At 42.0% G+C, this 15,132-nt stretch overlaps 1 protein-coding gene across 6 annotated transcripts in view; it reads left to right on the forward strand.

Moving 5' to 3' along the window:
• Nucleotides 1-15,132, forward strand: part of myo9aa (myosin IXAa) — a 97,538-nt gene that overhangs the window by 74,325 nt on the left and 8,081 nt on the right. For 5 of the 6 annotated variants that reach the window (XM_086293121.1, XM_086293088.1, XM_086293130.1 and 2 more), the window contains 14 exons: nucleotides 3,365-3,505; nucleotides 3,914-3,953; nucleotides 4,623-4,745; nucleotides 5,895-5,975; nucleotides 6,203-6,313; nucleotides 8,804-8,926; nucleotides 9,450-9,599; nucleotides 10,034-10,344; nucleotides 10,760-12,421; nucleotides 12,714-12,813; nucleotides 13,022-13,237; nucleotides 14,123-14,220; nucleotides 14,481-14,617; nucleotides 14,825-15,048. In XM_086293121.1, the coding sequence (XP_086149247.1) occupies nucleotides 3,365-3,505; nucleotides 3,914-3,953; nucleotides 4,623-4,745; nucleotides 5,895-5,975; nucleotides 6,203-6,313; nucleotides 8,804-8,926; nucleotides 9,450-9,599; nucleotides 10,034-10,344; nucleotides 10,760-12,421; nucleotides 12,714-12,813; nucleotides 13,022-13,237; nucleotides 14,123-14,220; nucleotides 14,481-14,617; nucleotides 14,825-15,048 (3,517 nt within the window). The remainder of the gene's footprint in view (nucleotides 1-3,364; nucleotides 3,506-3,913; nucleotides 3,954-4,622; nucleotides 4,746-5,894; nucleotides 5,976-6,202; nucleotides 6,314-8,803; nucleotides 8,927-9,449; nucleotides 9,600-10,033; nucleotides 10,345-10,759; nucleotides 12,422-12,713; nucleotides 12,814-13,021; nucleotides 13,238-14,122; nucleotides 14,221-14,480; nucleotides 14,618-14,824; nucleotides 15,049-15,132) is intronic. The other variant, XM_086293112.1, reaches the window with a different exon arrangement.

Consider the following 15,132-nt stretch of genomic DNA (forward strand, 5'->3'; position numbering starts at 1 on the left):
TTTTGGACCAAACTTGCTAAAATGGTTCCAAGAGCTGAATATTTGTTCCTTCTTGTGCAACAAAGATGCTAAACACAATAACACAGTAAGCGCAGACGCTGCGGTTTGGTTGTTTTAGTTTGGATATCGCCCAGATCTGCCAATCACACAGGTTATTTTTTACTCAGTATTTAAGCAGTGGACGTTAAGAGTCACTTTCAAACCAAGCAGGCAGCCCTGCAGCAGAAACTCTTCTCTTCTAACTGTTCAGTGGTTGTACCGAATTTGGTTACACACACACACACACACACACACACACACACACACACACACACACACACACACACACGTGTCCCACCTGGTTTTCTCTTTATGAATGATTCAACCTCCGGGTAATAACATACTGTGAGTCAGCGAGCATATCTTGCTGCTGTAGTCTGTGTGTAATAATGTGTGGCCTGTAACACATGTGGAGGAATTCTTGTAAACTCATGAATGATGAACGGGAAACAAAACAGCGCACCTCAGTGGATCTGAGGAAGCATGAGATAACCTTTAACTGCCACAGCTGTGCTCTGTTCTGAGTAGTGATGGAGATCGTCTTTGTTTACTTGTCTTTCGTTACACCGCTTTCATTTTTGCTATGGGATAAAAACCAAAACAGTCTGATGGGTTTTAACCATGACTGACCACTTATGTTTTTGTTTGGGTTCTGGGCATGTGGTTGGGTTCCACCTTGAGGCCTGAGGTTTTGAACCCTTTGGGGCTTCAGTAAGGGATTTCTGTACAAGAGATTCATTCTGTCTTCTGGAAAAGGGAATGAAAATTACTTCCTCTATTTAACTTAGATCACACTATTTAAAAGTACCAAAAGGACAAAGCCACACAACCATGCGTTTGCCGCTGATTTCTAAACTTTCAGTATTCGTTGTTTAACGTCTCATCTGACAAACCAAGTGCAAAGGAAAACAGTGATTTCTAAACAGATGTTTGGAAACTGTTGTGGTAAAATAAAGAAACACTACAGTGGTGGCATAGATCTTAAGACATGTTCAATAGCTCAATGACTTATCAAGTAAACTTTTTACGGTAAGGAGCAGGTTGTTGCCGATAATCCTTTAGGTTATATAAAATATGTAAGGGGAAAAAAGCTAGATTCAGCTAGATTAAAGTTGGAGAATCAGTGACTGACACTGCCTGGTTTATTATTTGTGTTTCTTATTTTTGACAGTTTTAATTATTAGTATATATTTTATGGACCCTGCAAGCTTGACAAAGAAGGGATGAAATAACTGATTTTATAGACAGCGTCATGAATGGCAAGGTGAAGACTCAAATACAGACTCACCTGCAGACAGATGTAAGCAAAAAGCGCACTATTAGTTCAGCTGATTTCACAGCCCAGAATTATATAGTCCATGAGATGGAAACCAAAAACCAGAGCATTTCAAAAACACACGGGAATGGGAAGATACTGAGACAAACACTTAAGGGAAGACAACACTATATACCCACATAGCAAGCCGGCACTGCTGGCTGACTTCTAGCATGATAAGACGTATGTCAACCAGATGTGGGCCAGGGCTGGCATAGATGGCACTGTCTATGTGATGCATTGCCACACCTGGCTGGTTTGTAGTTTGGGTTATGGGGCCCAGGCCCATTGAAAACAGGTCTGGCCCGGATCTGGCATCAAGCTGGGACTTCTGACTGACTGATGTCATGGCAGAGTGTATGTCAACTAGATGTGGGCCAGGTCTGGCAATGATGGCACTTTGTTATGTTCCTATTTTCCTATTTTAGTTAGACTCAAATGCCATGTTGCAACACTATACTGCTATGGTAGCCAGCGTTTCAAATGCAGGTTTGACAGGTTTGTGAGTGTACACTTTATCCAAAACCTAGTGACGGTTTACTCATGCACAGCCAGCGGGTGGCTGTAACTCAGGAGGTAGAGCAGGTCACCTTCTAATCAGAAGGTCAGTGGTTCAATCCCTGGCTCCTCCATTCTGCATGTCAGGAGTGTGAATGTGTATGAATGTAGTTAGGAGGCACTCAGTTTAGAGAAAGTTTGTGACTGGGTGAATTTGGTATGTTGTGTAGCACACTTTGAGTAATCCGAGAGAGTAGAAAAGCGCTTTATAAGAATCAGCCCATTCACTGTCTAAACAGTTTTACATGTTACTTTTGCACTATTACGTTCCAGCACATGTTGTTATTACATGGCTTGATTAAGGTACACATTAGGCTGACATCTGGGACCAGAGCTGAAACTGTTCTGGGCCAGCACAGGGCCAGCAGTGTGTCTGCAACTGGCCCGTGGCTGCACACAACTTACACATGGCCCTCATACCACAAAGAATGACAGCCCTTTGGTGGCCCAGATCAGTTTTGCCAAAGGTAATCCACACATGGGCCAACACAGGACCACCACTGTGTCTGCAACTGGCCTTGTGCTGACCCATGTGTGGGCCACATCTGGCAAACCAGATCTGGGCCACCAAAGGGCCGTCATTCTTTGCGGTATGTGGGCCATGTTTAAGCACATTGTGTGGGCCAGATCTTGGCCATACCAGTTTTGCTATGTTGGTAAACACATTAAGGTTATTAAAGAAAGTGGACATAACTGAATAAGAAGATGGAGGAGGAAACCAAAGACAATGAAAAAAGATGGGATTAAAATGAAAATATACACTAGAGACAAGTAACCAATCAAAATAAAACAGGAAGTTAGAAGCCAAACAGGGAGAAACAGACATGTGAATGAACTTAACCTACAGGAACTGACACAAGAGGATGAGACAGAAACTGCTGAGAGAACAAACATTAAAACTAAACTACAACAAGAACTACAAGCTTAAAAAATGCTAATGAAAACGGGGAGAAAAATTAACCAAGGTATGAACAACAAACATAAACTTCATCCTCCGAAGGCAGTCAGACCTCTGCTCCCGACGGTGCGTCTACATCTATTGTAGTACTCTTTGTTTAGCACACACTGTAAATATAAAATATTGGACTTACACAGTACATCCCTCAGGTACTCTTGATCAGCTTCAAGTGAACAAAGTAAAAGTAATAAATGTATTTCAGAAGATATTCTACGCAGGCTAAAAAAGTAAAGTTACAACAAGACATATTTCTTAGTTTATGGGAATAGATGGCTGTGATTAATTGAAAAAAAAATTGAGAACTAACTGCTCAAATTGTTTTGTATTGTATTGCTTTTAATTAATAAATGTATGAAACTATTAATGATGTATAGAATTATTATTATTATTATTATATAGAGATCAACATAGATTTAAAGTTTGATTTGCTTTAAAAGATGTCTTTTATTTTTTTATTTTCAAATTATTCACTGGTCTGTATGTTTGGTCTGAAGGGGTTCCCCAGGGCTCGGCTGGAACGGGCGCGTGGGTAGACAGAGCCGCTTATCATCCAGCAGCTCTACTGCAGAAGATGATGGCATCTTTCTCAACTCTACCAGCAGCAAACTCCTGGAGAGAGCCCACGACATCCTCATGTCAGTATCGAGATGCTATTTTCTTTTCTGCTCTACAGTAATTTGTTATTTTGGTTAGCACTGCAGTCTAGACACAAGTAAACCCTAAAGTTCAAACATCTGTCCTGATGAAGTCTCCTCCAGCAATGACTACATTCCTGCAAGCTCAGTCAGTGCTGATCTCTAGTTGAACCTGACCTCTAAACCCCTGTATGGCAGAGAGCAAGTGAAGGAGAATTTCTTTCCCCTCAGGGATCAATAAAATTCTGCTTTATTGACAGGAATATGACATATTTAGGAAAAAATCTGAAATTATAGGTTGTTTTGTTGACCAGACTTAAAAAAGAAAAGACAAACCCACCTGTCTCACTTGCTGATTTAAAGAACTGCTGAACTAGATTTTCAGTTTTTGTTTTATTTTTCTTCCAGGAGGAACAAAAACTACAAATCTAAGCCCGTTCTTCCAAAGGTACAGTGCACAGTATTTTTCAATTTACCCTTATAGGTCACAGTGCATACAGACAACAGGCATAAAGTCACCATGACTTGTTCCCCAGGGCTCTGTCCTGGGGCCACTCCTGTTTACTATACATATATATCACCAGTCTTGAATTTAAGCGTTTGGATATTTAATTTTTATACAGAAAGATATGGTGATCTGCTTCCGAACAGTACCAGGCTCTTTAGCAGTTGAAATATTAAAAAAACAAATACTGAAAACAGCAAAGCAAAACATGCACTATTTTTAAATGCAAAATCAAAAGCACTAAATATCCCATCTGTTGGTGCTTCTCTAAGATTGAGTTTGTATGTGAAACCACTCTGAGCTTTATAAATAGTTTTAGATAAGTCTGTCTTGATATGTGTCCATCTTGCTTACTGAGGAACATCCTTCAGATGAGTATCAGAAGAAGGACTTACTGCTCCTGTCGGTTCCTATAGCCTGTACTGGAAAAAGTGAGCTTCTCTCACTAAACCAATTTTAAATGAGTTGAAGGAAAGTAAATATAGCTGTAGAGGATTTTAACTGACTCTTATGTATTTTTCAATCTTGGCGACCCTTTTATTTGCTAAATACAAATTAAATAGATGGTACTTCTTATATTATTAACTGACTCTGACATTATTATTGTTGCAGCATTTACTCAATGTGAAGTCACTGAAGTACCTCAACAATCTGACGCTTCACGACCGCATCACCAAGTCATTGCTGCACCTCCACAAGAAGAAGAAACCACCCAGCATCAGCGCACAGTTCCAGGTCTCTCTCTCTCTCACTCACTCACTCACTCACACACACACACACACACACACACACACACACACACACACACACACACACACACACACACACACACACACACACACACACAGAAAGCAGTCGCATACAGAGCTCAATAATTTGCTTCTCAGTGCTTCTCACAATAAAAATCTCACCAGGGTGAGATTGAGCAGGCTGGAGGAATCCCCTCCCAGCTGTGAACGGGACTAAAACAAGGTGTGTCCATTTGATGGCTTAGTTTATTTTAGTGCAGCCTTTACTGCTCACTGTCTAATCCTGGATCCAGTGTGTGTGAGGTGTCTATCATGTAGTTACCCACACCCAAAAGTCATATTTGTATGACATCGTGTCTGGTAATAAAATATATTTGATTTAGTGGAAAAATAAAAACACACAAACACACCCTTTGGAAAATTCTTCACAAAGAATGAACAGAGGCACAGCTTCCAGTATCAGTATCAGAATGATTCGGTGCTCTTCAGGTCCAAAATGTCTGATAGGAGCTAGCATTGTTAGCTAGTAACACACAAAAGGCTGAGAACAAATTCCAGAGAGCAAAATTTTCTATTTTCTTCCCAAGTTCTTTGAACGTGAACTGTGTGCTCTGGCTGTTGGAGGTAGAGACGAGCACTGAGGCCCCTCTGGCAGGCAGCCCTGGCCCCTGTGTGTGGATGACTTCACTTTCCACATCCTGTGCTGCACTGAGTGCTTTAATCTCCCATGGAGGGGGAGGAGACTGAATTCCTTCTGCCACTGAATTATCGCGCACACATGCTGACACATATGTGCATGTGTTTACACACACACACACACACACACACACACACACACACACACACACACACACACATACAATGACGGCACATGGAAATGTTGCACACATGTCTTTGTCCTTTTTATTTCCAGTCTGCATGCTAACATAGACTTGTTGCTGGTAATTATGATCCCAGGCAGATACTTTAATCTTGCAGCACAAGAGCTTTGCTTGCAAATGGACCAGTTACTTATAGCTGACAACAGTCACCTGACTTTGACTTCTGCCTGTCAAACAGCTGTGAAGTGAGCCTCAGCTCGTTATCTTCTTCTCTGTTAATTCTAATATTTTGGTTTTTGTGTCTTGTCCTCTAGGCCTCTCTCAATAAGCTAATGGAGACTCTGGGTCAGTCTGAGCCTTATTTTGTCAAGTGCATCCGTTCCAATGCTGAGAAGGTACAGTGTGCTCCCTCCAGCCTGCGGCCACTTTGACTGTTTCGGTGTAGTTTTCAAAGCATTACTTATTTCCTTTGAAGTTTGGACCTTTTTTTTTTTAAAGCTGTTTATCATTTTCCCGTCGTCTCTCTGCAACCTCTGCTGCCTGTCGCTCTTCCTTTTTTTTTTAACACCCCCCGATGCCTCCTTTTTTTTCCTCCCTCTCTTGCTTTCTTTCTCTCTTTCAGCTGCCCTTACGGTTTAACGATAACCTGGTGCTGAGGCAGTTGCGTTACACAGGTATGCTGGAGACAGTACACATCCGGCAGTCGGGTTACAACATCAAGTACACTTTCAAGGTAATACACTCAATTACACTGTGTATACTCTTCAAGCATCTGGTTACGCTTCATAATAACCACTTAGAGATGGGTAAAAGGTGTCCTTTAATGTCAATAACAACCCCGAGTCTGTTGTGGGTTTGGCTGAAGTATTTTATAACCCAGAGTGGTTGGGCTCACTGCTCTATCCATCAATCTTCCTAACCTCTTGTTCAGTTAGGGATCCTTTAATTAGTGATTACGGATTGTTAATGTACTTTCCCTTAATTAAAATTCAACATTTAATAGGAATGATTAACCAAAAAAATAGTAATGTAGTACAGAAAAAGTTACTTGTGACTAAACCAGGTACAGTACAATATAAAATATATTTTAAGATAGATCATTTTTTGTTAGACAAACGAATAATGGAAGTAAACATATTTTATACAATCACTAATAATTATAATTTTGGTTTTTTTTAAAGTAAAATAACTCTCAAGAACTCAATTTACAACCCTATCTTTATAACCGTCATTTATTGTTTTGTTTTTTTTCTTTGGATGCAACATGTTGCTTTCATCATAAAAATCATGTAAACTTTATGAGAGAATGATGGAAGATCTGTCTTTAATCTGTCCTATGATACCCGATTATGTGCTTTCCATAATAAACTAAAAGGTTTGCAGCAAAACTTTTCGTTATTAAGTTATTTGTCTTGACAAAGGCCTGCAGACCTACAGAAGACACTATTCATAAATTTTCTCAGGCTGAGCATTTACCCTGATTAGTGAACTAATCTGTGTAAAACTGAAGCTCCCCTTTAAACACTGTTCATTTCCCGAATCTCCCCTTCTTGCGTTATTTTGCGATCTTTGTCGATAAATGCCAAAGATCTTAATTTCCAGAATGCACTGAAAGAGCCAGTTGCTAAAAGTTCAGCAGTAGATCATAGCTACGCAGGCCAGAGTGCTGCTGAAGCGCTCCTGAGCCAAAACTTAAACAACACTCATGTTTCCACAAGTGCAGGCGCCAGCCATGAATTCATCTCCAGGAAACTTGTCGGTGATGTTGCTTCATTTGGGGGTTCATTGTATGTTGTGTCATGAGGGACTTATGAGGGATGTGATGTGGCAGCCATCTTTAACCACACTGGCTCTCATAGGAATGATGTCAACCCTGTAAGAAATGTGACTAATAAAGCAGATGAAGTTAGATGCAGATTTGGGAGTGGCTCACTCCTACCTCAGTTTTTTTTTTCATTTGCTTTCCATGTTGTGGAGGCGTGTAACCAGTATAGTTTTATTATTTAAGATCTTTACTGCCAGGATTCCTAAATAGTAATTTCAGAGGCATTTTAACATAGGTGACTCTTTAAGTTTGTCCAAATGTCAGATGTTTAAAGTGAGAAAATGCTCGATTTAAAGAAAAAAATGAAATAATTTTGAATTTGATGGGAGCAACTTTTCTCAAAAAGGCTTGGACACGCCACGGTTACCAATGTGCAGCATCCCCTCTTCTTCTAACAGCAGTCTGTAAATGAACAGTTTTCCACTTTGCCCCAGATGAACTTTACCCCAGAGAAGACAGCAGGTTTTCTAGATCATGCTCACATATGGCTTCTCTCCATGGCAGAGCTTTGCTCAGCTTTGTGAATGGCACTGTGACCTGTTTCTGGACATGTTCTTGAGTCCATGCAGTGATTTCCATGTTTTTAATGCAGTGCCACCCAGGTCCCACAGATGTATGAATTTCTAATCAAGTAGCTCAACTTTTATTTTTATTTCTTGGATGCATATAGTTATAGTTTTAACCTTTACCCTACCAACTAGCTCTTCAATCAATGCGAAATAAAATTTCCAATAAAATTTGTAATGCTACTATAAAAACAGCTTACTTTCTATATGTTCATATCATTATGGCTTTAAGTCTAACATTTAGTTTATAATACCAGTGAGCTGGTATTTCGATGACCTCACTTTGATAATTTTAGCATCAGAGTTGGTCATTTACCAAAAATTCTCCCAAACATATTGAGTGCTGCGGTCAGCTGTAATTAGAAATATCTTGAGCATGGGATCATTTTGGAGGACTCTGCTGTTCAGAACAGAGGCTCTACTTTGTCCCCTGCTTTCCGAAACACTCCCCGTGCTTGTAATTGTATAAACACAGCATCTGTTTCCCTGTCAACCCCCTACAGCCCAGGGTGCAGACTGTATTGACTTCAGACAATGAGCCTCAGTTTGAAGAGTGGGAGTTCAGCATATTTATACCATGATGTTTGAGCTTAACTACGGATGACATGGATTTTCACCTGAAACCACATGATGCTCGACAGCATTTTTTAAAATGTTGCTGTTCCTGTAAGAAGGGTGTCTCGTTTCAGTCTGGAGACATATTTTAAATTAATCCCCACTAAAGTGAAACATCTCTGTACAGGAATCTTGTGACTTTTAAAAAATTAAAATCCAGAACATAACAGAGCTGTGGGATGCATCTCATTAATATCTGTCCTTGTTTCTTTGATAGGACTTTGTCCACCACTTCAGTGTGCTGCTTCCAGAGGGCACCAGTGCTACCAGAGAGGGCATCCAGCAGTGCCTGGACCAGCTAGACCTAAAAGCAGATGGATATCAAGTTGGAAAGACAAAGGTAATCCTTCTCCCTTCTTTTCTCCAGATCTTTTATATCAGCTTAAAAACTGTCGAGGCTATTTCTGATGTGTGTTACATTTTCTGTGTACATATCCATGATATGAGAGTCATTCACTGAAAAAAATGTGAGGTTTTTACATTGTTTCAACTGATTTCTTTAGTTTTTTTTAACAGTTAAATACAAGGAAAACCGTGACTGGTCAAGGACATTATGGATGGGGAGTTGGGATAAACTCATTAAAGAATCCTCTTTAATGAGGATTTAAAAAAAGAAATATGAGTGTCACATATTTGGTATTTTTGTCTAGGGTATGAATGGGGCATGATAGAGGAGTGCATGTTTCTGGGATGGTGTCTATATAATTAGAGGGTCATTCTTGACATTCTTGTGACCACATATGCATCCAAGGCTTTCTGAAGCATGTGTGTTTGCTTGTAATTGATTTTTTTTTTTTTTTTAAAGTTTTGTCTCAATAAGTGTGGATGCCCTGTACTGACTCCATCACGGCTCCTCCCCTCAGGTGTTTCTGCGGGAGGCTGAGCGTCAGCAGCTGCAGGCCTTCCTCCACAAGGAAGTTCTGAGACTCATCGTCATGCTGCAGCGGCGATTCAGAGCCCAGCTGGAGAGGAAGCAGTTTGTCCGGATGAGAGAAGCAGCGGTCTGCATCCAGGTATAGTACAGCGCTCTTCCCCGTCACTCCTTTCATCTCCATCTACTTTGCATCAGTCATTTCCTTATGTCTGAGTTCTTACTATAGAATTTGTGAGATTTTTAATTTTGTTTTGTTTAATTTTATGCCTATATCAGGCAAAAGGGTCTGTGTATTGTAACTGAAAATGAATCACAGCCCATTGTCCTCTTTGTTCTATGTAATAATGTGTTAAGTACAGTGCAAAGTTTGCAAAAAGAATATGAACGTACGTGGAAGAACACCTCACTCACAGATGATATTGTCAGCCACCTCCTTATGCCAACTATTGTAATTTCCTTCATTTGACACTCCCAGTTAAAAAGAAAAAAAATCGAAGTCCACTTTGAACGAAGGTGCTTGTACATTATTGGATTAGTTGTCTTCGATGAGCATGAAAGATGTTTTCATTACAGAGATGGTGGCGCTCTGTCCGGTCCATAGACGAGGAGGATGACGACTATGACCTCAGTGTCCAGGAGGGGGCAGCTTTGTGTCTGCAGAAACACTGGCGAGGTTACAGAGCTCGTCAGAGGTTCAGGCTGTGGAGGGCGGCTGCTCTGGTGCTACAGAGGGCATGGAGGTTCTGGCTCCGTCGGCGCTGCACGGCAGCTCTGGTCATTCAGGCAGCCTGGCGCTGTCACCGAGCCAGAGAAGCCGACTTGCACCTGTATGCTGCTGTGATACAACTACAGGCAGTTTGCAAAGGCTTCCTCACCAGGCGAAGGTAAGCCATGCACCTGTTTATAGAAACTTCAGGTATATAAGCATTTTAAAAGGGTCAATACTCTGAAAATAGCTTCTAAGAGTAGATGACTGTGTGATTTTTATTTTTTTTTCTCCCCCCTCTAAAGCTGGTTAAAAACCAGATTAATCTTTGCACACAGCTCCTGCCATGTATTTGGGCATTGTTCAGGCTAGGCTTGGTACATGTAACAGCATAGAATTACGCAAGCAATCCGTCCCAAAGCAGCTCTACAGCTGAGCTGCTGTGAGCTCAGAATTTGTGTATGAGACTCCGACACCGCTGAATGTTCGAGCTAGATCAAATTTGTCATCAGTAACTTTACTTGTACAAAGAGTGATGAAAGATGTTAGATGTTTAATTTACGTTAACACAGTAATACTTTCCTGATTGTCAGCTTCAAGAAACTAAGAGAGCAGAAACTCAGGGCGAAAAGGGAGCAGCAGGAACAGCTCCTTCAGCTCCAGAATGGCCAGGTGAGCCTCTCGCAAGACGAGGAGGAGGAGCCACAAGAAATAATTATGGGACTGGACCTCAGCACTTGGGAGGATCGTTCCTACGAACAACGAGAAAAGAGCCTCCAGGAGGTGGTTAAGGAGGCAGGAGGAGAAGATGCTGCGACAAAAGAGAGCCCCTCCAAAACACAAACTGAAGCAGCAACTTCAGTACCAGCACCCTCTGTGACGGTGCGAGAAAGGGCTAGGACTGCAGATGAACCTAGCCAGAGAACCACCCGGGCCAAGAGAGAGAGCCGGCGGATGAGAGAGTTGGAGCAGGCCCAGTTCAGCCTGGAGCTTCTCAAAGTGCGGGCAAATAGCGGCGGAGCAGCGTCCCCGTGCGAAGACCGGCGCTGGTCTCTTGAGCTGGTGCCTCCTGCAAGCCCACCTCTGCTTTCACCCCAAGGCACACCTGACAGCCAGAGCTCCAAAGGCAGCTTTGAGCTTCTCATGATGGATGAGGAGCCACCAAAGGCCAGAGAAGAGGTGACAGACATTGAGGACCCCTTCTCCCCTCTCCCGCCAGTTTCTCCAGTTTCAGACCCTAAGGTGGATGTTGTTTCAACAAGCCCCAAGCCAGCGGAACCATACAGGACAGAGCTTTCTGATACTGTTGCCCACCAAGGCAGCCCGATCAAAACGGACCCCGCCCATGTAGATCCGCCCAAAGTCGACTACCTCCCAACCTTTTATGTCCCTGCTGGTGAGGGCAGCGCAGTAATCTCCCATTCTGCTGCAGAATCTCAACAAAGCAAAGATGCAGCCGTCTCCACAGCCACATCAGTCATCAACAGAAGAGAGTCAACACGGCGCCCAGTGGTGGTGGTCATCAGTATGCAGAAAGAAATACCACTAAGTGAGGAGCTGAGTAACGCTGTCCGCCCCTCTGTAGAAGTTCGAGATTCTACAGCCCAGACGGGCGACTTAACACCTGCATCAAAGAAACCAGACAGACCTGCCGTCCCTGCTCCCACCTCAGTGCCTCAAGCGGACCAGGCTGTCATAGAGAAGCTGGTGCGCCTGAACGAGGAGAAGGAGGAAAGGCAGCGTAATCAGCAGCAGCAGAATGAAAAGGAGATGATGGAGCAGATAAGACGTCAGAAAGAAGTGCTGGAGAAGCAGCGTCTCTACTTCGCTCAGTATGAAAGAGATATGTTTGAGAAACAAAAAGACGAGGCTCTGCTCAAGATAGAGCAGAGTCGACAGAGCGGACAAGATGTCAGTGGAACCGCAGCCTCCAGGAAGCCCCTCAGACCCATTTCGGTGCTGGTTCAGAGAGCAGCAGGGGAGGTTCCTCATACCAGGACGCTGTCAGACTCCACTGTTCCTCAACCCCAGCAGCCTCCACCACCTGCTTCTCCTCCTACAAAAATTCACATGGAGAATAAGCCAGTTCCCGAGGGCTGGGCACCCAAACTCACACTAGAGTCCAGAGACAGGGGAGGAATTAAAGAGAGAGCAACTGCCAAGAAGCCACCAAGCGATCAAGGCACTGCTGTTGGTATGAGAGATAAGCCTGGCAGCATCTTCTTCTCTCCAAATGACAAAGTGACATTTGCAAAGTGAGTACCAAATTAAACTATTTATGCATTTTTATTTTTTGTACTACAATAGCAGATTTGAGGTGGAGGCTGGGACTTTTCACAGAGCTTGTCTCGTTTCTCCAAATAAACATACATTTTGGGATGTTTCAAATGACTCCGAAGTAACAGAAGAGTGTCTTTAATTTTTCTTCCATACTCTGGAGTTCTCTACCTCTATTAAGCAATAAGCATGACACATTTGTTCATGCTTATTACTTAATAGATTCACTACATTGATGAAATTTTCTGTGCTTATGTTTTTTCCCATCAGGTTTGCCACTGATACTGTCACTAAAGACACACAAGCTGCCATCTCCAAAGAGGAACCAACGTCTGTGCCCAAATCGTCTAAGGGAACAAAAGCGCGGGATGTAAGCAATTTTTTAAAATGAGCATTTTGTTTGACGTGTGTTTGCATATTTTCAGGAGTGCAGTTTTGTATTGTGAACGAATGAATCTTGGCAGGATAGCTCAGCTAAGCATAGCGCAGTACACCAACATGAGGACCACGATGCACTGAAGCTCAGGTTATTAAAGGCTCCATTAAAACATGCTGTTATCACTTCTGGTAAACTCCAGGTTGGCAGAGCGGGCCAAAAAAAGAAAGCCAGAATGGCACGGACCCGCTCCGACTTCCTCACCCGCACCCCCTTTCTCTCAGTTGGGGGCGATTCAGACGAGGAGGACTATGATGGCGACAGCCTCCACAGCCCCCGTCATTACACTCTACCCCACTCCAAACAGAGCTCCACGGAGACATGCCTAAGAGAGTCCTGTTTCAGTGACTCAGACATGGTAACAGGCGCCATCCAAGCCACAAGTGGCCCTCTCTAAGTTCTTATAAGCGTGGCTTCTCTTTCTAACCCACTCAGCAGAGAGAGCATAGGTCTGCATCACACCTCTGAATCAATATGAGCTCCAATAAATTTCTCTTTTCTCAATAATAAGTTTTTTAAAAAATTAACAAGTTTTCTGGCAGGTATTTCAAAGGCATATTGGAATACCTGCCTTGAGATCATTTTGGATTTTATGTTTGGGGTAATGTGTAATATTCATGTCAGCTTTTAAAGACGTGAATTTAAGCACATCACAACTTTGAATCTACTACTACATTTGATAACCGCTCTAGAAATCAGCAGTGAGTGTGAATCTGGATTTATGCATCACGATGCAGGAGACCTTTTGAAACGTGTTCTTCCTGAAACATGAAACTTTTTAACATAGATGCTTTTCTAACATAATTTGGCTTCATTTTCTCTCACAGTTCCTTCCTTGGTAGTAAGATTTGCATGTCACCTGATTCTTCTTTCTCTTAGCAGATAACACCAGCCACTAGCCAAACCTTGAAAATCATAAAAGAAAAATTTGGTCTTGATTTTTTTTTTCTTCCCATCACTTAAACTCTTATTCTCCTCAACTACAAAAAAACTGAACTGTATCATTTGTTTTCAACTCTATATTACAAGCCTTGTGCTTTAGTATTTGTGTTATACCTTTTTTACATCATGTTTGGCAAAATGTAATTTCAGCCAGTGCAGCACCAGTGATGTGGTGCTGCCATCTAGTGGCTCATTTTTGCCTTCAGCTCATAATCATACTTGAAGAAATGGAATCTCTTTTTTTCTTCTTCTCATTTTGCCATTTTGTCTTAAAATGTTACCTGTCCCGATGTTGTTTCAGCCTGCAAGCTCCGAGGAGAAAAAGAAGCTACACAAAACCATGTCATCAGGCGATTTGGTCAAAGAGGACTCTCTACGTAAAAATTCACAAGATGGAAGGTTTGCTCTTCAACTTTGCATTTCTAGCAAAAAATAGGAAAATGCACACAAAAGAAAAGCATAACTATATAAAACCATATAAAAACATGAGCAAAATAACATATATACACATCGATTGTATCACATAGAGTGCTATTACCTTCAGAAAAGAGTCTTCTGCATACAGCCATGTCTTGTCATTGACACGATTTTTGTTTTTGTATGATTTGGGTTTTTGAGACTTTTTCATTTGCTTGTCACTTCTGTTTCCTTTCGACTAGGAGTCGTAAGATTCTTGGGCCGCGTTTTTGGGGCAAGAGCAAGTACGGGGATAAGAAGACTTCCAGAGAAAAGCTGATCTGTGGGGCTGAGGCCTTGGATGGAGACACTGGAGACACTGGTCCTCTGCTTGGAGAAGGTGTGATTTCCAAGAGTAAAATGTATCCATTTCAGATATACTGTTATTATTTTTTTTGTCTTTTAAGAACTGAAAGTTGTTGAGTAGGAGATAATAGATGCTGAAAAGCTTTTTACTAAATAAATGTAATTAGTTCTTCAAATATATTGAATAAAAATAATATTGTTGCCTCTGAAGCGTCACTGATTGGAGTTCTCTTCCTTGTAGCAGGTCAGGAAAACATGTCGCCGCCATGCAGTCCTGATCTGACCTTAAATCAGTCATTTAGAGACTCGAAAGAGAACAGGGAGCCATCTCCCAAGGTGAAGCGGAGGCGTAGTGTGAAGATCAGCAGCGTGGCTCTGGAGTCTGCCCAGCGGCAGAATGACACGCTGCAGATACTGACCTCCATCGGCGACTACAGGAGCATGAACGACTTCCTTGTGAAGAAGGTACAGCAATATATGCCATCTGCATTACGTAGAGCTCGAAGATGAACTTGAGTATCAGAGTTTTGATTCTTTATATTTGAACTG

Source organism: Aulonocara sp. 'chitande type north' Nkhata Bay, linkage group LG1 (genome assembly GCF_057382095.1).
Source record: "Aulonocara sp. 'chitande type north' Nkhata Bay isolate Kocher_YH1m ecotype deep benthic linkage group LG1, A_spYH_male_GT1.1, whole genome shotgun sequence".
NCBI classification, from domain to species: domain Eukaryota; kingdom Metazoa; phylum Chordata; class Actinopteri; order Cichliformes; family Cichlidae; genus Aulonocara; species Aulonocara sp. 'chitande type north' Nkhata Bay.